The sequence below is a fragment of the Engraulis encrasicolus genome, chromosome 1 (assembly GCF_034702125.1).
Source record: "Engraulis encrasicolus isolate BLACKSEA-1 chromosome 1, IST_EnEncr_1.0, whole genome shotgun sequence".
NCBI classification, from domain to species: Eukaryota; Metazoa; Chordata; class Actinopteri; order Clupeiformes; family Engraulidae; genus Engraulis; species Engraulis encrasicolus.
This window is the reverse complement of record NC_085857.1, coordinates 40,426,354-40,449,472: the sequence shown is the minus strand read 5'-3', so window position 1 is coordinate 40,449,472 and position 23,119 is coordinate 40,426,354. Positions and strand designations below refer to the sequence as shown.

Sequence of the window (23,119 nt, the reverse complement as noted above, 5' to 3'; positions counted from 1 at the left end):
TTAGCCTGGAGACACATATATGCTGCATTCAGGCTCTTGAGATTTGAGGGTTTTTATTAAACATGTGAGTATGTTAGGCTGAATGAACAAGTTCTAATGCAAGATGTGGATCCTAGCTTTTATGTGCAACTTATTTGATGTTTGTATGTGCTTCGGAGGCTGAGATATTTAGGATTTAATAGGCAGAGGGCACCCTGCTTTCCCAAAAAGGACTTAGGATAAAGTGGGTTAACCCGGCCCCTGTTATAAATATGCTGTTACCAGGATGACAATGACGAAGTGGTAATGTATCACTAAAGGCTCTATGTAATAGTAGTGTAGTGCTATGGAAGTTGTCTTTTCAACTTTTTGGCTGTTACAGCTCTCCACTGGTGGAATAGCGTGCATTATGGGGCAACACTTTTGTGGGCTTTTTGCCTTTATTGAGATGGTGTAGTCACTGAGAGAGGGGGTGACTGGAAAGTAGTGGGAAAGACAGAGTAAGGATTGGGAAATGAGTTGACTTCGGGTAAGGGTTATGTATCACAGCGGGGGGAAAAAACTTAATTTAGTTGAAAAAAAACATGTAATGTGCCTGGACCAGAATGAATGTCTGTTTGAGAATGAGAACACTTTGAAAATTACACCTACTTTACAATGATGCAAAGTCAAATGATTCATGAGTTGGGGCAGCTTTTATGTTTTCTGTGTGTGTGTGTGTGCGTGTGTGTGTGTGTTTGTGTGTTGGACTGTTGCAGCTTAATGGCTGTGATATGAGATCCCTGTTGACTTCCTGAGTTGTGCATTTGATGTGATGTGATCATCTGACCACCCCTCCCTCACCTCCTGTCCATTTCTTTCCCTCCTCTTCCCCCTCTCTCTCTCTGTCACCCATATGATATGATGCAATCTGACCACCAACTCCCCGCCCCCTTGTTGTCTTGTTCCAGCCTTCCCTTTCCTCTTCTTTCCTGGGTGAGTGAGGTGTGTCAGCACCCGAAGGACCACTTGACTAGCCTGTACAAAGAGAACTTTGACCCTTGACTGAGCGGTACATGTCATGTGATCCAACCCCCCACCCCCCCACCCCCCCTCCCTCCACTCTTCCTTCCACCTCCTTCACCCCCCCTTAACCTCATCCCCCCAGGTGAGAACAGTGTGCCAGCACTTGAAGGACCACCTGATCGGCACGTACAAAGAGAATGTGAATTGAGGTGTGACTGAATGAGCTGTACATCTGATGTGATCTGACTCTTCCCCTCTTCCCCCCCTCCACTCTCCCTTAACCTCACCCCCCCAGGTGAGCGTGGTGTGCCAGCGTCTGAAGGACCACCTGATCGGCGTGTACGAAGACAACAGCCAGGTCATGGAGTCCCGGCTCACCGAGCTCTCCCAAGTGCTGCAGAACTGCAGCCAGCTGATGGCCGAGCTACAGGCCGTCAGCCAGGACCTGGCCACCCTCAACACAGCCTTCTGTCAGCCCGAGGACTGACTCAGCCGCTACCGTCTTAACGGTCTCCTGAATTAGTGTTTGACCTGTCAGTCAGCAGATGCCATGCAGCAGCCTATGAATCTGTGAATAGTTGTACAGTAGTTGGAAGATCGATTTAGTAGTTGTGGTGGATACAAACGGTTTACTTAAGTATGTTCCCTTAAGATATTTATATTAATTAATTGATTGATTTATTGTATTAATTTATGTATTAGTTTATTTTAGTTTTGTAGTCATTTTTAAATTTATTTTACTTATTTATTTAGGACCTGGTGGCCCTAAACACGGCCCTTGCTCTGTCAGCTGTCAGAGGACTGACTCAGCTGTCAGCCGTCTTAACGGTGTCCTTAATTAATACGTGACCTGGCCATGCAGGTACCTAAATAGTAGTTGGAATATCGTAGTAGAAGTTTTAGTGAATTCAAATATTTTACTCATATGCATGTTCATGTATTTTCATTCATCCAAGTTTCCTAATAATTAAATGTTTTAATGTAATTATAAATATATGTCCTGTATTGTATATTCATACAAATAGGTGGTGCTGTGTTGCAGTGAATACACGCTTTAGTTATTTTTCTATATTTTACTTACTGCATGTGTTTATTTATTATTTGTACATTCATGTACATGCTGTAATTAACTTATAGAATACAAAACCATTATAGTGACAAAGTGTTTTCTTTAAATATCATCTGCACAAACATTTCTGCAATAACATTTTTTTTTTTATCTTTGGCATTTTCTGTATCCTGCTGATGTCCAAGCTGCAAGCAATGAGGACCCTCAATCGGGTTTTTCTGTCAGGCCGAGGACTGGCTCATCCAGTATAACAGTTGTGAACAGCAGTCACAGACTCAGTGATTTTAAGTCAGCCTAGTTACCGCCAAGCTTCCTGTACATGTGTGTAGCCTGGCAGCATCTGACTTGAAGTGAATAGCTGTAGTTGCAAGTGAATATAAATGTAACCATTTTGCACTTTAGTGAAAACTTTTTTGCAGACTTTTATTTCAGTGATAAGTTTGAACTGAGTTAACCTGAGTACCAGAAGCTTCCTGAACATTATGTTTGGTCCGACAGCCCCTGTCATGCAGCAGCCGGCTGTGAATAGTAGTTGCTGGAGTGAAAACAAGTTTTTATTATTTTTCAATGCTACATTTGCGCATGTACAGTGTGTTGTGAATAGGAGTAGTTGGAAAGCGATGTAGTAGTAGTAGGAATACTTGGTAGTTTTTTCCAACCCCCCTTCCACTTCTTAATCATTTTCTACATACTTATTCTACATACTAACCTTATTACATATAATTTACATTCAGATGTACAAGTAGGTGACCCAGCGGCACCTGGCATGTACAGTAGCAGCCAGCTGTGAGCAGTGGTTATAGTTGTAGTAGTAGTGTAGCCCAGTGATTTTATTTATACTGTATATGGTACTTGTGTACGTATGACATTTGTGCATTCATGTGTACAAACACAGTAGGTGGCTGTTTAGGCTACTTAATAGAATAAACCAAATGATTGAGTCACTGTGTTGTATTGCCCTTTAATATCACACCTGGACAGCACAAGCATGTATACATTTCTGCAATAAACAGTGTTGTAAGTCAATGGAAAATATTTTCTTTCCTTTAACACAAAAAACTCACTAAAATTGCTTTTCTTACCCTCTATAACGCACGTCACAGAATGGCAAGAAATGATGACTATTTGTACAGTCTTAATGGATAAGATCAATTAAGACAAAGTTAGAAACTGAACACGGCAAATAAATAAAGAGAATCAAGTTGATCATCACAGTAGCATATTTTGCCAATGTTAAAAACATTACTTATCGGAAGTTCAGTTAAATGTTGACACCACACTTAGCTTCACACTTATACAGTCTTGATATGTTTGTTAAGATTGAGATATCTTAAATGACATTTGAAAAAAAAATGATCATGTGTCAGGTGGCCATCCACACAGAATGCTTCGCTAAGACTACACTGCAGTCCTATAAAGTGCTATTGTTTTTTTTAAAAACTTTTTACAACTCCATAGAAATCTAAAACGGTGTTGTTTTATTTTTGTTTATAAAACGGTGTTGTTTGTTGTTTTATTGTTTTAAAATCCATGGCTCATGGCTGATCTGTAAACTCAACCAGGAAAACAGCTACATCACTTGAGGCACTAGTATCAAAGCTTGGACCCAGTTTTTTCAAACAAAAACAAAAACTTTACTGTAAGAGTGCAATGCACAACATTTAGAGGCACTTCAAAGAACTGAAGTACCAATTAAAGTCACTGAGGTTCTGTTGTGGCTTCAAGTGAGGAGAGGAGAGATGAGACAGTTGGATGATTCCACTTCCTATGAGCTCAGTTGTCAACGGTGAATGACTGCAATCCCGTGATGGCACGTCCCAGGATCAAGGCGTGAATGTCATGGGTTCCTTAAGAAAGGGAAAAAGACAGAGGATTGATTGATCAGGCGTATTGTTTTCTCAACAACATCAAGTGCAGTATGCAGGTTAGAAACTTGCTTGAGGATGACAGGCAAAACCTGTACAGTGCTGCCCTCTTCTGGTGAAATGTATGTAATGTACTGATTACTCAGCTTCAACACTAGACTGGGCACATGTGGTACATTGCATAACAGAATATATAGCTAGCTGGCACTTGATCCAAAGCAACTTACAATTATATTTTCATATACAGGGTAATGGTTACAGTCCCCAGAGCAAATTGGTGATTTGGTGACTTGGTGCCTTGCTCAAACACACAGTCTCGTCATTTATTGCACTGATGATGGATGATGGCTGATTGTACAATAAATAATGAGATTCAGCTCAGTGGTGTGATTTTTCATCCTCTGCAAGATCACGTTGTTGTCACTGTTCGCAGAGAAAATCTAAGTATTTTGCTGTTCACAAGCGCTAAGGTCTGTGGCATGAACACGACGGCCGCTTCGCGATTAGGTGCGGGAATGGGCTCCGACACAGTTCTCAGTTGGCCTGGGTGCTCTATGAGATCTCTCTATGTGATCTCCCTCCTCACCCTCGTATGTGTTGACGGCCTCCAGGTTCATGACGTGGCGGATGATGTGGTACTCGTCGGCGATGCCGTTGCCGCCCAGCATGTCGCGCGCCTGCCTGGCGATGTCCAGGGCCTTGCCACAGCTGTTCCTCTTCAGCATGGAGATCATCTCGGGTGCCGCCCTGAATGGCGTTAAGAAAGACAATTGCTACGTTTACATGAGACATTTAATTCGGAATTAACTAGCTTTATATGGCGCAATTAAACTTTATTTAGAATTAAACACCTCTTAATTCAGAATTAAAACCATCATGTAAATGTAGCCAATGTGTGCAATAAGCCATTTGCTTATTGTTCATCTTGACTTGGAGCAGGCTTCACCCTTAAATGTGTGTGTGTGTACCTCTTCTCATCAATGAGCCTGCCCAGAGCAAGGCAGGACTGCAGGCCGAGGGTGATTTCTGTCAGCATGTCTGCCATCTTCTTTTGCATCAGCTGGTTTCTGGCCAGCGGCACGCCAAACTGGATTCTGTCCGCAAGACAAAGACATACACATGGATGTTCATACTACATATCAATGATGTGCTTGATTATCTACTTACGTGTATTAGATTTCAATGAAAGGAATCTCTGTTTATTTTTTCTGTTTCAAGGGCAGTTTCATGTTTCAATAATGCGAGGAATATCAGCCAAACAAATTTCCATTCCAAAGTAAGTACATACGATATTCATACCTGGCTGCTTGATTACTGGTATGGATTATTACACATTCCAATTCTTTATCTTTATAAATCAAGACCGTATTCCGTACCTGTCCAAGGTGTACTGGCGGGCTGCGTGGAAACAGAACTCGGCGGCTCCCAGTGCTCCCCAGGCAATACCATAGCGGGCGTTGTTCAGGCAACCAAATGGACCCTTGAAGAGAAACATCATACATGATCATTCAATCTTAACTATCATTTATTGTCATAATTAAGGCTCAAAAATATAAGCCCAATTTAGGAAAAAAATAACATGATAAAATGAACACTCCAAGGTAACACTCTATTTACGAAGTTAGTGCTTGTTAGAAAGGTGTAAAACACAAAAAAAGAAAGGGTGGGGGTGCTGTGGCCCATGAATACATTCCAAAATGCAGACTTCCGTCCTCCCTTGCTCATTTGCCTGCTTGTGACCTCATGATGACGTCACTGACGACAGATAATTAATTCAATATCTTGCCAAAGCACAATTCTAATGTAATTTTCTCATTTGCAATTGGGATGGTGAATGAAAAACAACATTTGTTGTGGCTAGGCATAATTGTCATAATTAAGGCCCACACAGCCCAAAAAAAAATCAAAATGACTCACTCCGAGCCCCGAGACATGTGGCAGCAGGTTCTCCTCGGGCACCTCCACCTCGTCCATGAGGATCATGCCGGTGATGGAGGCGCGCAGCGAGAACTTGCCCTCGATCTTGGGCGTGGCCAGGCCCTTCATGCCGCGCTCCAGGATGAAGCCGCGCACCTTGCCGTCCTCGCACTTGGCCCACACCACGCACACGTCGGCCATGGGGGAGTTGGTGATCCTAAGGTGGACACACAAAGACAAAAGCAACGAGACCAGTGGTGAAAAGGTTGAAAACAGACATGTTGGCCACTAGCTAATACAGCTAGACATACAAAGTGTGATATAGTTCACTTAACCCAGGGGTGGGGAACCTATGTCTTGAGGGCGGTTTGCAGCCCCTCAAAATAAAAAGGTTCCCCACCCCTGACTTAACCCATTAATACGCAACATTAACCTTGACGCCTGGAGCTAGGAGTTGGTAATCCTGGGGTGGACACACAAAAAGACTTTAAGGACTTATTGTTACTGGTTTATCACTGGTCCATCACCGTCACTCACCAATGTAAAATGCTCAGTATTATTTATTACCTCATCACTTTACTGTTATTGGACCATCAGAGTTACTTGTCCTGTCTTGCACTTTAATGTCAGTCTGAAAATGTCAGTCCTGTGAATGTCTATGTCCTTCATGAAACTGACAATAAAAGCTCACTTGTCTTGACTTGACTTGAGCATTGAGTACATTTTGCTCTACGTGTATAACACTGATGACGTAAGGTGAGCATGCAACGTACGTCATGGCACATATGGGGCAGCACAAGACTCAAGTGACAAGGACTCAAGCTCCAAAACACTTCAACCCAGACAGAAGTAAGTGGAGTTTGGTGACACCTGAGTCACTGCCACCCGAGCCACAACACTGTCACCACCACCAACCCTGCCCACTGTCGCCCCAGTGTTATGGAGTGTTAGGAGAATAGGTTACACTTTACTTGACGCCGGCATCACACATGACATAAACATTACAGTACAGTGTCATGACAAGGTCATGGATGAGTTATAAACATGACATGAACATAATGTTTATGACACATGCGTGACATGTGTAACAATCTTTTAACAGTTTGGACACTTATGTCATAAGCATGACGCCGGCATTACGTTAAGTGTTACCAGAGAATATGTTTAATTTGTCCACTACGTGGCCCTAGGCATATAGGCAGCAAAGACAAACACTATGTCCACACTTACACTTCTAGAGTGAGTGAGTTTTACTTGCCAAATATCTCACTCTCTAACCCATTTACGGTTAAATCTAATAATCATTTAAGCCGTGTGCATTAAAGGCATTTTAAGTGTTCCTTGTTGCCATTTAGTCTGACATTTAGACTGACATTTAGACTTTTTTTTAAGACTACATCCTAAGAATTTCACTGAAAGTCAGGTCTGTCTGGTTCAAGCCAGATTACGTACTATTCGTAATAGACCTTGTAAAGTGTCCTTTCCAGTTTCACTACCTGAGCTCCTCATGACTATGTAAAGATCAGCAAAAGAGAACTCACACCTCTTATGACGAGTATAAACTTTTAATAAATAAAGTGCTACCCAAATGTAAGTGCAAACCATGTTCCAGTCACAGTCAGACCATCACAAGTCTTTGGAAAGTACCGTCCCTACTGGGTGTCAAGATCCCCACAACGTGTCCCGTCCCGTTTCACAAGCGGAACGCCTCGTGACTAAGTCCCCAGCCACAAGGGTCGTAACCCGGGCACATGGGAGAGCGCTATGGTGCATGGGTGGGGGGACATACCTGGGTGTGGAGTTACAGGGGGTGTGTGTGGGTGGTGGTGGTGGTCCATATATGGGGGCATAGTGCAGTACAGAACCTCAGATGCCATTTCTTATATAAGCCGCCTGCTCCGGAACCCTGACGGCTACTGTATAACCTTCCCGTTACACAAACATTGTGCAACGTTAGCATGCACGTGTTTACATGTGATCGCGCTGAGCGACATATACAAATATCACTGATGCCAAGGACATTAGGTTCTTTGACGCACCGTCACTGAAATTCAACCCGTCAATATCTCTGTTGGATAATAGCGTTTTTTAAATATTGTAGGTTTGGTAATGCTTCAGAAGCTTTCCCCTACAGAGCCAATTCTGTACATACAAAGAGACACAATGCCTTTCATACAGATCAAGCAGGGATAAGTGCCAAGGATAGCTCCCGTTCGATCGCTATTTCATCTATGCCATTTTTCAACAGGTGGTTAATGGGGACTTAACAAAACAAACAAACAAACCAACACACAAGAAAGCTTGTGGTACAGCATACATAATGGTGTTTAAAGTTCATCATGGGCCTACTTAACAAGTCTCCATTAGCATCCTTGAAGCCCCGTTTCTGGGGTACGCATCTAATTATTTGTACAATACTATTAGAGTAGCAGCATCCTTCTCACTGGGGAGGGGATGTATCGAATCCTCATCTCAAAGGTTTCTGCCTAATATCGAATCCACTGCTTAAGATTAAAACGAATCCGAAACCGAATACCAAATCCTACTCCGAAAACTCACCAAAAACGAACCCTGTCAACAAGGCCAAATCTGTATGAAAGGGAAACCGAATCGTTGATTACTACTTCTTACCATGTCTTGGCTCCGCTGATGGTGAAGGTGCGGCTGGAGGGGTTGTACTTGGCGCGGGTCTCCATGCTGCTGGGGTCGCTGCCGTGATTGGGCTCCGTCAGGCCGAAGCAGCCCAGGATCTCACCACGAGCTGGGGGAGGACGAGGAGACACAACAACAGTGGGAATCGTTACTTTGTCATTTACAGCTTATGTTGTTTTAACCTATTTTCAGAAAAAAATCTCTGACCAATACTTCACTTTCTCACTCATTTCCCACTGAATTTTTAATTATGAATCCCAGCCAATCCCCAAAACATCAACTGAATTTTGAATTATCATCATACTATTAGGGGACTGAAAACTTCAAATGAAGTCATGAGCAAGGTGTGAAGTAGTACGGTATGTGGTTTATGTGAGGTTCACCGCTTGAAAGCACCCCTATCATTGTCTGGATCTTGCTCGACCTGTAGTTCCGAGCAGCTTCGTGAGCTCCACTATTAGGGCTCCAGAGCTACACACACAGAGGTCTGGTAGAAACCAGGCTTCCCCTATCATAGTATAAATGTGGTTCCCCACAGTGCTCACCGAGTCTGGGCAGGTACTTCTCCTTCTGTTCAGTGGTGCCGTAGGCGTTGATGGGGTGCATGACCAGCGAGGACTGGACGCTCATCACGGAGCGGTAGCCGCTGTCCACCCGCTCCACCTCCCTGGCAATCAGGCCGTACGCCACGTAGCTGACGCCAGCACAGCCATATCCTGGTGATGACGACAACACACCGTTAGATCATGTCACTATAATGGATCTAGGATAGGAGTGAGTGACACTTATCATATCTTGTTTTTAAGGTATGTAAAGACTGAGGTGACAATGACTGGCAATGATTTTTAAAATTATATTGTTGTTAGTATTAACCAAGTCCAAGTCGAGTAGTCTTTTGATGTTCAAGTCCAAGTCAAAACACAAGCCTTTAGACATTTTGTCAAGTCGAGTCAGAAGTCATCAAATTGATGAATCTCGTCAGACTCGAGTCCAAGTCACATGACTCGAGTCCACAACTCTGGTATTAAGAACATTGAGCTGCATGTCTTGTATAAATTGTGTAACACAAATGCAGATGTTTTTATTAGTGTCATCCATTTAACTGGGGGTTCTTGGTTATTATTCATACAGCAAAATTGAGCAATTGATGTGTTCTACAGTACAACTGACCTAGCAGTGTAGAAGACCGTAGAAAAAGGCGAATGTCATGCTTTTGAGGTGTCAACACAGTACCACAGCTTCTAGAAATGTCAATTCTGTATGGTAATTTGGGTTCTTGGTTCTAGCGATTGTTTACGGGAAAAAAATCAGACAGAGTCAAAGTAACTTCTGAGACGTAAACCTACCTTGAATAGTTGGGCCCAGTACACCGAGATCCCCCATCTCGTTGACAATCTCTCTGTGGAAATCTGTTCATAGACATCACCAAAACACAAAAGTGCCGTTTTAAGAGACTGAAGTGTAAGAGACACAAGTTAGTGTGTAGCCTATGGCACAATCAATTCCCAAATTGTTTGCACATGTTTAGTGTCTTGTGTGTGATCACTCAAAAGAATGTGATATGCACGTCTCATCCTGAAGTCTGTGTGTATATTTGCCTACATCAGCAATTCATTTATGGGAGCTTTTGCAGGAGTCAGTCAGATCAATCACTCATCAAATACAGTATGTTCTGCCCGTCTCATCCTAAAGTATGTGACTAACACAAGCACATGTATGTACATATTATCTATATCTCAGACATTTATTTGTGTGAACTCTTAAAGGAGTCAAGTCACTCATTCAATGTTAAAAAAAAAGACAGAAGGAAAGGGATCCTTGGCCCAGGCTCTTCAGTTGATTGAAGAAGTAAAAACAAAAACAACAACCAAATTTTAGTTTGAGCCTGGACCAAGGACCTTTTTCCATCAGTCTTTTTGAACATTGCAAACTCCAAGGGCACCAGTTGATTTTGAGGGATACTATTAGCTCTCTGTTGTGTCTGTGTCTAAAGTTAGTGAGTAGGCAGCACGTGCCCCAGCCTAGCCAAGCGCCAGTGCTCACGTTCGTTCCTGTTGGCCATGAGGACGCGGGGCATGAGCTTGTCCTGGCAGTAGTCCCGGAAGGAGTCTCGGATCATCACCTCCTCCTCCGTCAGCAGACCCTCCAGCTCCAACGCATCCCGCCAGTTAAACTGCACTTTTGCTGAGGAGGAATTCAAATGTCAAAATTAAAATTAACATACAATCCAATTTTTTAAAAAATCCTCTCTCCAAGGTGCTGAAATACAATTAAAAATGTATAACAAACATACTACATGAACAAACATGTAGGGGCTACAATAGTCTTCAAATTGTGTTACATGAGTTTGAGAGTGTGACTTACGGGCTTTCTGGGCTTTCTTTGGCTGGACATTATCTGAAACAAAAACAAAAAAGATTTTACATTAGGCCTATCAAGTACCAAAAACGAAAATTGTGTCTTTTTTATTATTAAAGAAGCGGTTTAACAACAGGCATGCATGACTATCCTACATTCCATGCTGCATTCCCCTTTTTTCATTTAAGAACAGAAACAGCCATAGACCTACCTTGTGCTGCTACTGCTGTTCCTTGTGCTCTGGAGGCGGTGGCCAGAGCACACCTTGGAGAAGCGAAGAGGCGAGTTGCAGCTGTCCTGAGAGCCATGGCGCTTTAAGTTCTGAGAAAGGAAGAGATGGGCAATACATGTCACTATAGAGTTCTTCAGCGGAAGCGGAAGCATGTAGTAGATTGTAGTCTTTCATGTTAGCATTTAAGGACGTCCTGGTTCCTATCGGCTTCCGGCCTCCATAGGGAATGAATAGGGGTAAATTTCAAATAAGCTCCGAGTGCAAGCACGCGCTTAGCGAACCCCCGCAAACTGTCGAGGGTGTTAAAAATAGGCTGTAGGTATGACATGGTTGATCATTTTGTGTCAAACTTCGACATAAATACGATGTTGCGTCCATATGCTAAACCCGGAAGCTTTTGGCGACTACAGAAACGGCGCCAGTATCTAACGGCATGTACGTGCGGAAGGTTGTACCCATGGCAACCAAAGGAAAGTATGTAGTTCGGAAGTTTTAATGATCAGAAAGGGGTTAGCAATATTGAATTATAATCGTCATGATTTAACATGTGAATACACCAACATGATGATACGATCCGTTCCACTAATGAGAAAGGGATGCGGGGACACGCTAATGTTCGTTGTTGCCGTGCAACTTATATTTTTGCCAAACCTGAATCTCTATGGCGTTTTGCAATGTAAAAAATCGCCAGGGAACCAGTAGTCCAAACGCCGCATACAAGTTGACGTCAACGCTGAAGAGCTCTATTGCTCCTATACTAGTGAATAGATAGGCTACATGTTAAATCACCATGTGTTAGCAGGACTGCACTGTTTTGGGCCAAAATTCAGAATTTCAACAGTTAAGCGCAGTATGTTTGTGTTATTGTATACAAAATATTGCATTCACAGCCAACTTCAGTACAGTTTTATAACTGAACAAGTACCAATTTCAGTGTTTTATAACAGTTTACCCCAATGTAGCCTATTATCTTTAAAAAAAAATCTATATTGGTTCCAGTTATCTTACGTTTCGTGCCATGTCTCGCAGAGCAAAACGTTTTGCAACACTGCCTACAATTGAACTTGTACCCGTTTAAAAAGTTGAATTATGTCATGAGAAAACGTCAATACAATGTTGCACGTGAGACAGCAACTCTTGCGGGCTACGAACTGCGAAAATGTTGAAACAAGCTGCCTCAAGTTGTATCTCTTACAAAAGTCAATGTTCTTACATGTAGTTGCAATTTAGAAACATAATGAAAACTGTGCCATACCTGTTTTCTTGTGTTATGTCAGAGTCGCGGCCGATTGCTTTGTACTTGTGTAACTCTGAGGCGCACCCCTCTTTATAGACTGCCCTTCAGCGCTCGCAAGTTTTGTAACTGTATGTGGTGAGGTCACCGTCGCTGCAGAGGACGACCTGTTCTGCCATCTTTAGTGAGGCAAAACGAATGCAAAGCCTTTCCTTTGGAGATGGTAGCCTATTGTCATCATAACAAAAGTATCGTAATTCACTTATTTGAGTAGGTTTATTTGAAATAGAATAAGCATTTTCACTAGAACTATTGTTAACTTTCAGAGGGACCCCTTTTGTCAATGGCAGATTTATGTTTGTAGTGAGGTAAAATACAACGTGTTTATGGCAAATACCTTTTGACAATTGGCGCTTCAGGGGGGTGTGCTTTGACGATGCCAAGCGCACTACTGCATGCGCGCGTGAACGTGTGCATTCTATTTTCTACTGCACCCTGAACTTGCCTTTACCAGAGAGGAAAGAAGAAGAGAGGGGAAAGTATCATTGTTTCCTGCTCGTGCGTGAAAATGCCTTAATCAATGTATAGTAGACATTCAAAACATTTGACTCCCAAGTCAGGTAAAAAACACGTTTCGCCTCACATGCGTTGGCTCCCAAAAAGTTAACTGACATCGGTCATGAAAACACCTAGAAGTACTCTAGGGGCCTACAACAGTCAAATGATATCATGCACATTTCCTGTTCACGTCAGGGTGAACATTAGGAGTGAAAATGGAAGTTTGGAATAAAAACCGGAACAACACAGCAGCAGAACTAACGTTGGTTTAGTGTACTTAGGCACGTATCCTTTTTCTGAAGAACTAGCACTTCTAGAAATTACACATGCCCATCGGACAAAATGTTCGCTGGCTGATGAAAATTTATGAAACTGGCCGGGAGACTAAGGCTAAAATTCCAAACAACGACTGGGAGGAGATGTGTTAACTTCCATTTTATACTTACGAATAAAATAGTTATACTCAACATAGGCCTAATAATTTAACATCATAGACACTTAGCTGTCCATGGAGATATGCTAACGTTAACGGCCGACACACATCACCCACTGTCCAGAAAGATCCATGAATACAACCATAATATTAAATCCATTTGATGACGAATATAAAGATAATGACGAACTTACTGCTAAGTGGATAGTTACTTGTCATATTTATGCAATACAAAAACATTAAGCCACTTGCCTTTTCAGGAAGAGTCAGCGTTGCGTCTAGAAGTTCCCAAAAAGGAACTTTTTTGTAGAGTTGCCGTTTCCAGTCATCACGGGTTTTTTTTTTAATAAAACGTAGAAATCAACTATTAATCCCGTATCAAATGAATACAATGCGAAATAAGTGAATTTGATGAAAATGTGGTCGACAGAGAAAACAACACACGGTTTCATTCCTCACTCATGTATGAGTCTGAACATTGTGTTATTTACATGGAACGTCCATATCTAACAAAATCAAAATGGCGGCGCGGTGACGCCATAGAGGCAGCTGTTTCCGCTCTCTTCTTCTTTCCTCTCTGCCTTTACTTAGCGCTGCTTAGAACTGTTCAGTAACATTCTGCTTCTATTAATAGAGGGTTAGAAATTCCTAACTATACCAATGCATGATTATCCAATTCAAAACAGCTGAAAAAGTCAACTAATGGTGGCTTGTTGTCCTTGATACCAGTGATGCTTGGCTTTTTTTGGACACTAGTTTTTTGGCCCAGCATTTTTACAGCAAGCTCTTTCTAGTGTTGCTTTCACAATGTGTACACCACGTACCCCAGGTAAACAAGTACTTAACCACTAAGAAACACTATGAGCTCATCTTTGATATTTCAATATCAAATGTCCCCCTTTCTCCTTGTGATTGTGGCCTTGTGACGTAAGGCAAGACATCAATGATGAGAAGTTGTATCAATATAGTTTTGGGTAGGGTGCGCACATCCAAAAACACTTATTGCAGGTGCCAGACAAAAAGTCAGACAGTTGAAAAAGGTAGGTCTGCACACTGCTGATCAGCTCCAAAAATAAACTTTATTATTTAAAAAGCAACGTTTCGATCACGTTGGATCTTCATTATCGAAACGTTGCTTTTTAAATAATAAAGCTTATTTTTTGAGCTGATCGGCAGTGTGCAGACCTACCTTTTTCAAAAGTTGTATCAATATCTCACAAAAGCACAATTCAGTTGTTTTGCCCAACAGTGGGGAAACAATTGTTTTCTCCATGGAGGCAATGGCATGAGAGAAGCACAAGGACACCAGCACAAAGCAAGGATGGGAGTTCAGAGAATGAGATGGACCCATGGTAACTACCCGCCACACTGAAACCTTGGGGTGCTTTGTGGGGCTGCCCCGTTGCACGGGTGAAGCGAAAATGAAGTTTTATTGTGTGCACTCACTGGGGTGTGTGTGTGTGTGTGTGTGGGCATGTGGGAACGAGTAGGCTGAGAGGATGACTATGCTTCCCGACGGCCAGGATTGGGAGCACCAATTCTATGGACCGACATTAGACAACCTGGGGGGTGAATTGCAATACATTTGCAGCCACTTAAGAACGCCAACAATTCCAGTCGATTCATTGCATTCAGATCAATTTATTTAAAAAATCTGAACTCTGAATATTCATAGAACATAATTTTAACTGTGCTCCACAGGCAAACTAAAACATTTGCAACATTGGGGATTTTTTTTTTTTACACTTGTGCACATTCAATTACAAATATGTATAACATTATAAAGTTGAGAGATGTGCAAAACATTAATGAGTCAATACAAAAATAAACAAGGAAAGATCTTAACATTGATACAAAAATGGTCCAAGCTCCAGTTGCCCCTCCCACTTGTGATGTGCGGTGCTGAAGCGCTGGAATAAAGTTCACTCATGGGGAGGTCAATAGAGGGGAGGCCTGCCTCCTTGATTGATCAAGGAGACGTAGCCAGATACAACATCCTGACTACACGGTTGGTCAAAGCGTGAAGGCACATCAGGAGGTCAATAGAGGGGAGGCCTGCCTCCTCGATTGATAACGGAGACGTAGCCAGATACAACATCCTGACTACACGGTTGGTCAAAGCGTGAAGGCACATCAGGAGGTCAATAGAGGGGAGGCCTGCCTCCTCGATTGATCAAGGAGACGTAGCCAGATACAACATCCTGACTACACGGTTGGTCAAAGCGTGAAGGCACATCTGGAGGTCTGGGGATCTTCAGCACCTCTTCCACATATGGAGTGGGGTCCGGGAAGACCTTGTCAAACACCAAGTCCACCAGCTCTTCTGCATAGCCTCAGAAAAAAAAATGAAATTGAACATTTTGGAAGTTGTTGCTGATGGATATGCATTTTGTAAAATTTTACATACTATGTAGGTTATGTAGGTTGATAATATTGGTTTCATAGGCTAAATAAATGTTACCCACTTACTACTTATGCAAGTGTTTGTCTTTAGATGTATGGAACTATCTATGAAGAAAAACACTTACGGTATGTTGGCTCCACCTTCACAGGCTTGTCTGTGCATTCTCTTGTCTGGGACTTGGGAAACGCCACCCTGAACAGGGGCTCACCATCAGCTGAGGTCGCTTGGGGACGGCCTGAGTTTTCATTAAAGTGCAGCGCTGCCAAATACAACCTTGGAGGCAGATAAAATACACATGTAAAGTATATTAGGTTCAATGTAAGCATTTCCATTTCTTTACAGTTTCTTGGGTTGGAAAGTGGTAAACCTTGCCCATACAGTAGGTGTTCATGGAACTAAAAAGTATGTAATTTACCACCAATTAGGGTACTTGAAATTGGTGACGGTGGTAGAAAAGGACACATGTGAAAGAGAAATACAAATGTTGATAATGAACGCTTAAAAATACTACACAAGATTTTTTTGAGCAAATATAGACACAGACTGTTCTTGTGATTCTTCAATGATGACACAAGGGCACTTCATTCACCTGCATAGTCTTCCTTGATAAGGCAGAATCACATGTTTGGGTGTGAATCGCGTGCTGACGCTGCGGAAATCCTCAAGTGAAGTTGTGTGGGGATGAGGGCTGAGTTTCCATATATCTTTCAGGATCTTCTCAGTGATCAGTACCATCCTCAATTCGTCAAGGGCTTGCGGTACTTTCGGGGACAAAAGGAAAAGGGCCAAGAATGAGTGAAGGTCACTCATACAAAACAACTTTTCTTTACTGTTTACAAATGTTTACAACACAACAGATTTACAAGTAAAAGCACTTCTCCTGTGAACGCACCATCTATCAGCTTTTTTGGTGGATCCTTCTGTGGTTTTCGTGAAGTGTACAGATTCTCAGGGAATTGAGAGTCGCCGTGGACATGGAGATTTCGGATGTGTTTCATAAGAAGTCGCCACTTTGCTTCTCTCTCCGGTCCTGTAGTGGAGGTCTCTGCTGTCCAGTACAGGTGTTTCCTTATGGTGGGGAACCATTTCTTCAGACGTGGGAAGAATTTCTTATGCGACAATGTTTGCAGCTTCTTGGAAAGTCCTACACAAGAACACGACAGCTCAGAAATGTACAGACTTGCAGTATATAGGAACAGCATGAGACACAAAGACACACAAAACATATAAGGTTTACTCTGGCACTGCACTGTTCAGAGAGGTATACTAAGAGGCTGGTTTGGGAGTAAACTGGGTTACGTTTAAATTGGTAAATCAACTAATAGAAGAGGCTGGAGAAGAAAATGAGGACTGATGAGGATGATTTAGCCTCAACCTTTGGTCTTAACTTAGCCTGGTTTACTCCGGAACCACCTTCTGGGTATAGGCCCAAGAAAGCCTGTGAGGAAGCCCCAAGTTCAACGATTCAAACCATCGTCTTGTTTACTAGGCTAGACTGCACCACCCCACTCTAGTCAGACAGACATGAAGAATACATGACTTTTCAATGACCCAACCTAAGGAAATGCCCAACACAGTACTTTCCCCTCTAAAATAAATCCAAACAAAATAAAACCTCCAAACCTTTCTCCATTGATTTCAACCAATAATCTCCCTTCATTGTCCCTATTAGAATGAAAGAAAAAGACAAAGTATTTGTAGGGGAAAAAACAGACAAAGTACCTTTTTCGACGTGTCCGACATCATAGTAGTGCGTGAAGGTGGCCTCACTGAGGAACTCCTCTATCTCGGGTCGAGCCTCTGTGACGACAGTGTCAGGTCTCACGTCATGGTCCTTCAAGAGAGCGAGACTCCTTCCCAGGCCTTTTACCTCCATGCTCTCATTGGCACCAACCTCACTACTCTAATCACCACACAGGTTAAAAAACAAAAAGAAATATCCTCAAAGCAAGCCAGATTCTTTGTAAGATATATTGATGATAGCATGGGCCAGGTTGCCATCTCTCACTGCTCTTCCTTCACTCTCCTTCTCCTTGACAGTGACATCACCCCAAACAGCAACATACAAGTACTTTTTACCACACTGACACAGGATTTCATTTCAATAGGAAACACAAACAAACAATAACGCATGTTTTTATCTCTTACCTGAACTAGCTGAACATCGGTGACTTTGTTATTTCTGAGGTCCATCATGGTGTAGCTGCCAAACCTGGCAGTAAGGCCTGCCCAAAACACATTCATATTATTTACTGTACAGTGTATTCCCCCTTTAATCCATATTATAGAGGTGTTGTGGGTGATCAATTGAGATGGCCCAGACTTAACATGGTGCAGTCAAGGAAAAAATGCTACCAAGTCAGCGGCTCCTACTGTGTACCTGGAAGGTCTGTCCTCATGTCTCCTCCAAGGTTGATGAGGTGCTGTTGAGAAAGCTCTGCCAACAGGCCATCTTGGGTCGTCCTCCACTTGTGGACGATAGCTGGCTCTATGTACATACGGGCGTGCCTTTGGAAGGTCACGTAGTTGAACATTTTCAGGTTCATGGTCTTAAAAATCTATAAAGGGGGACATTCACAATATTACATCTGAAAACAAACTTCAAGAACTCTCAAGACTACATCTGAGAATATACTGCTTCATGTGACGCATGGTAAATTACAAATGGTTAATGGGTTTGAGTTTTGTTGGAATTATTTGAGTATGCATGGGAGTACTGTTGAAAGCACTTGTTGTCTATCCGTTACCTGTTCGATGTTGGTGAAAGATGCACCATTGATGTAAATGGCCGCAGCCAGTTGTAGGTTCCCTGCAGGAGTGCTTCCACTAACAGGCTGGCTGTTCCATCGTCGCGAGTACTGACAGTATTGGCAGTGCTGGTGCACAGTCACGAATGTGCCCAAACGTCTCATGCGGACATCCATTTCCAACTTACAGTCGGGGCACTCTGTAAGCAGCTCCCTTAAACAGGATTCGTAGACGATGTACGTAGACATCTTATGGGAAGGTGTTAGTGAATCGGTTCTGTTACAGAATGGAAATATTTGCACAAGAAGATTAATCAGTTATTTTACTCCTGCAGACATGGACAAGACGCCTACAAGTGGCTGCATTTAGCCTACTTGCTACGTTATCAATCTTCTGCAGCTAGCTGAATATCACCCAAGAGAACAGAACTCATCCTGGACATCAGGGTGCAATAGAGCTTGATCTCCCTGTACAACCTTGGACATCAACAGACACTGAAGTCGTAAGAGAGCATAGTATGGCATTACTGGAGTGGAGAAAGTGGAGTCACTTTCTTCTTCTACTGTCAGTACTGGTGCCATGGTAAAGTGCAATGCCACTACCACCAGTGCTGGAGTGTGGAACAGGTCTTAGGACACCATGAATTTTTGACAGCTGACATTAATTATTTGATCAACTCATTTGTCTGTAGACCAGAGTTCGTTCTCTCAACAGCCGTTGTAAATGTGTTCTATTGAAACAGTCCAAATTTGTCTTTCGGAACCCCGATCCCAGTACCCCTTCAATTGCACTTTCCCGAGGCGGAGGTCGGGGTCACCAAGCTTCAAAAGAATGAGCCATTAACACTGACTGACAGCCGTATTTAATTTGGCCACAAACTGAACATTGACAACCGGACATTCTCCTTTGACCGGGCCGGAACTCGCAGCAGCCGCTAGCATCCACAATAAAATTACAATTTCGGACATCCTGAGTCATTTTGGATTCACATTTTTATCCATCGTGGCATCGCACCCACTACCCATGCGCACTGTGTCCCCAGGCTACGCCTACGTACTACACTGTGGCCAATGCATTTTCCAGCCACTAGTAATCGTTCTTATCCAATCTATTTTCCTTGATCAACAGTGAACCTGCTGACCTATGCTATGTCAGTATGGCACGGTATGAGAGCAAGAGAATCACAATTCCGTGTGGGTTACCAACACTACACAAAACGAATCTCGGGCTGCCCTCCGCAACTCCAGCAGTGTTTGAGAGTCAACTCACGTCAAATCTGCAGACTCAGTCTTGATGGTCACCGTCTCCCCGATGTCCATCAATGAGCTGCTGTCCAACGTGTTCTCGGTTTCCTCCTCCAGGTCCAGACGTGGCCTCTTGCTCTGTCTCTCGTAGGGATCGAAGGGAAATCTCTCGACCATCTCCGGTTCAGTGCTGGCACAGACATCGCTGTAGATTACAGACGTCTGTGTTTCTGAGACAAGAAAAAACGGGGTCTCCCATAAGGTTAGTCAGGGGACTCAAACACGATAACTGTACATGCAGACCAGGAGTGACCATTTCTGGATGGAGATTCAGCCAATTGCTTGATCCAAGTGAATTTAAGCACACCAGGACACCAAAGCAATTTCAGCAAGTTAAATCAAAGTCAGTTAGCTTTATGATAATGATGCGGTTCAGCAAAAAAACCATTGGAATGTTCATATCTGTTCATATCATATGTCAAATGTCCCAGGCCACTCTGTGATAAGTCATCCAGAGCAAATAGGATGAGTAGGACTATTCAATGACCTCAACCTGTTTGCACAGTAAGTCATGTCAAGTACACAAAGAAACCAGTGGTATAATTGGGCACTGATAATCGTACCTCTGGTCTTGCAGTGGGGTTTAAATGTCTCGATAGACAACTGTGTTCCAACGGTAGATATTTCTGGTGGGTCAGTCTGGCAAGACACATGTTGACGCATCGAACGCTGCGCAGATAAAGTGCCCTAAAATTTTAGAGGAATAATTAAAATACTTGTAATACAATAGCTTTGTCATAAACACTGACAACCATAACATATACAAATAAAACAATCAAATGGATCATTTATTGCCATGTGCACTTTTATACATGCGTTTAATCCATTTCCAGAGGTTTGTGCCAAATGGGTCAATCAGATCACCAGGGAAAATGGCACCATAATGTCTACAATAAGACACATCCCAATGAATTTCAGCCACATCCAATTAATTGTACAAATACAGCTGCACCTTTGTATAAGCCGCAGATGCCCACATTGCAACATGGATTATTGAAACACAACATTAGGTCCATCGCTAACTCCCTTCTCATTATACTCGTGACGCGTAACAATCCAAACATTAGCCGCATCATGATATCAGCTGCAGGGTTCAAAGCATAAGAAAAAAAGTAACACAGAAAACGTACAGAAGATGGTAGATCACAAGTGGCTCCAGCACTGGACGGCAGAGGGTCGTGGTTGGAGGGCCGATCATTGTGGGTGGAGGCAGGAGAAGAGGGAGGTGGCATGGAGCAATATATCAAATGCAGCGCAAACTGAGGTTTGAGCACAAATGTTAGCGGGCAGAAAAGGCAATGGAAATGGTGCGCTGCGTTGCGCGTTGCATGTGGACCCAAAGCATTTCGCATTTGCCGGCACGGCATATGGCATCTGCAGATGACGTATTCTACAAAACAGAAACAAAAAAACCCTCGTCATTGGCAACAACTCATAATGTTCTGGTGAATGAACCAAACTCCGGACAATGTCTAGAACAATGACAAATGTCTATAAAGGCCTGCTCACATCTATAAAGATAAGTACAATCTTAAAGGAGAAAACTTTTCATACATTAAAAAGTTGGGCCGCCATTTTGAATTTCCAGCAATTAGCATCTTTAGCTGCAAAACTTACTGTGCTTTGGTCAGACCAGTATATATTAGTTTATTACTTAGTAAATATTATATAAAGATCAAATTTGTCAATGGGCAACCTATCCTACTCTGTACTGGAAACCATCCTATATACTCCACCTTTAAATCATTACAACTAGCGAATGGTTATGATTATCATCATATTCATACCTTTAAATGGAAGGGCGTGATTGATGTGGAACTCCATGTGTAAGGTGAATCTGATTTTAAGTTCTGTGGAGAACTTGCAGCATGGGCATTTGTAGACCAGGTCCTTTAGATATTGCTTGTGATCGGGGCGCCCTTTCAAGTGTGTGGGATGCTTAAAAGTATATATGTAAAAGAAATCCGTTAAGCATGGTTCTTTAATGACTACAGGAAATCGTTCATCTAAGACACAGACCTTTACGAAAACACATTTTGTATTTATGCATGCAATTACTATTCATTTCAAACAAGATATGGGCATTTAGTAATGGCTATGACAGCATAGAGAAAGAAATTGTTGGGGGAGAGAGATGGGGCAGCGTTGGGAACCGACCCAGACTGGACCCAAACCTGGTTTGAGAATTTGACTATTTGTGCAATAAGCCTTTTATGGAACTTGAACTTGAACGTTTCCTTTTGAGTACAAGAGCAACTCCCTAACAATAAGTCTACTCTATGGAACTTGAACTCCAAAGGAAACTTTCAAGTTTAAGACCAACTCCCTAACCATTAGGCTATGGATGAAGAAATAATACTCAACACATAATCACATCTTGATTGACACATTGAAGTGGTGTACCAAATGAAGATGGTGTTCCATGAACTATTCTGCCGTACAATTTCAGAACGCAGTATCTCGAAAATGCTCAAAATTGGTATAGGTACTTAAGGTGGAATGTATGTATATTGTCTATGTCCACACCTAGAGTATAGAGAGTCTATGTCTGTCTGCATGGGAACAGTAAGAAACGTAATTTCAATTCTTTGTATGACCAGCGCATGTAAAGAGATCGACAACAAAACCGACTTGACGAATTGAGTTTAGACCGGAAATTGGCTTTAAAATACCTTCTTTGTCTTGAGTAAAAAAAAATGGTCCAATTTTGTCCCATTTCAGAAAAAAAACATACAAAACTATTATACTTCGCTTTTTTGTTTTAAGAGGTTACGTCGTACAAGCCAAAAACGCAGTATGTCACGTGAGATACTGCACTCATCCATTGAAATTGTGGTTTGGGTGTAGACAGTAATACCACAACAGAACGCAGTATCTTCATTTTTCAGCAAAAAATTTATGAGAATGTTTTTTGTTTGTTTTTTTCTTGTGTGCATAAATTTCCACCATAAAAAAGTTTCATATGAAAGTGTCATCACTACTTTGCCTCCAACTGAGTTTACCAGTACAGAGAGATACTGCGTTCTGAAATTGTAGGGCAGTATTACCGAGTAAACGTTATAAACAGCGTCAACTACATAGAGAATAGGGGTGCTGTGGTTCAGTGGGTTAAGGCAACGTACATCCAGGGTCCAGGGACATGGATCAAATCAGACCCCGAGGTCATTTCCTGATCCCATCCCCATCTCTCTCTTCCCATTCACTTCATATCCCTCACTATCCTGTCAAATTTAAGGTGTAGAAGCCTATAAACTATCTACAATAATAACAACAATAATTATAATAGTAATAACTACAAATGCACTCAAAGAATGCAGACCTCTGCCAAAGAAGTTGTTTGATAGAACACTTCACTTGTTAT

The 23,119-nt window shown here is 42.3% G+C and overlaps 2 protein-coding genes across 2 annotated transcripts in view; both read right to left on the bottom strand.

The window, feature by feature from the left end:
• Window positions 1–2,998: 2,998 nt before the first annotated feature.
• gcdha (glutaryl-CoA dehydrogenase a) lies at window positions 2,999–12,419 on the bottom strand. The gene is made up of 12 exons (XM_063202117.1): window positions 12,333–12,419; window positions 11,057–11,166; window positions 10,852–10,884; window positions 10,531–10,671; window positions 9,834–9,896; window positions 9,033–9,203; window positions 8,467–8,596; window positions 5,836–6,052; window positions 5,295–5,398; window positions 4,887–5,012; window positions 4,505–4,665; window positions 2,999–3,900 (listed from the first exon to the last, which is right to left on the bottom strand). The coding sequence occupies exons 2-12, from the start codon at window positions 11,151–11,153 to the stop codon at window positions 3,827–3,829; spliced, it is 1,317 nt and encodes a 438-aa protein (XP_063058187.1). The 5' UTR covers window positions 11,154–11,166; window positions 12,333–12,419; the 3' UTR covers window positions 2,999–3,826.
• A 2,508-nt stretch (window positions 12,420–14,927) lies between these two features.
• The window catches only part of LOC134451634 (uncharacterized), a 36,677-nt gene continuing 28,485 nt past the window's right edge, over window positions 14,928–23,119 (bottom strand). Inside the window, exons 17-21 of the mRNA XM_063202114.1 lie at window positions 17,429–17,609; window positions 16,599–16,850; window positions 16,296–16,467; window positions 15,831–15,979; window positions 14,928–15,634 (exon numbers count right to left, since the gene is read on the bottom strand). Coding sequence (XP_063058184.1) covers window positions 15,444–15,634; window positions 15,831–15,979; window positions 16,296–16,467; window positions 16,599–16,850; window positions 17,429–17,609 — 945 coding nt within the window. The 3' untranslated portion in view covers window positions 14,928–15,443. The remainder of the gene's footprint in view (window positions 15,635–15,830; window positions 15,980–16,295; window positions 16,468–16,598; window positions 16,851–17,428; window positions 17,610–23,119) is intronic.

Coding starts and splice junctions, on each gene's coding strand:
- gcdha (XM_063202117.1), bottom strand. CDS start 11,153: ATGGCTCTCAGGACAGCTGCAACTCGCCTCTTCGCTTCTCCAAGGTGT. Junction 9,204..9,833: donor ACTGGGCCCAACTATTCAAG/GTAGGTTTACGT, acceptor CGTCATCACCAG/GATATGGCTGTGCTGGCGTC. Junction 6,053..8,466: donor ATCAGCGGAGCCAAGACATG/GTAAGAAGTAGT, acceptor TGTCCACCTTAG/GATCACCAACTCCCCCATGG.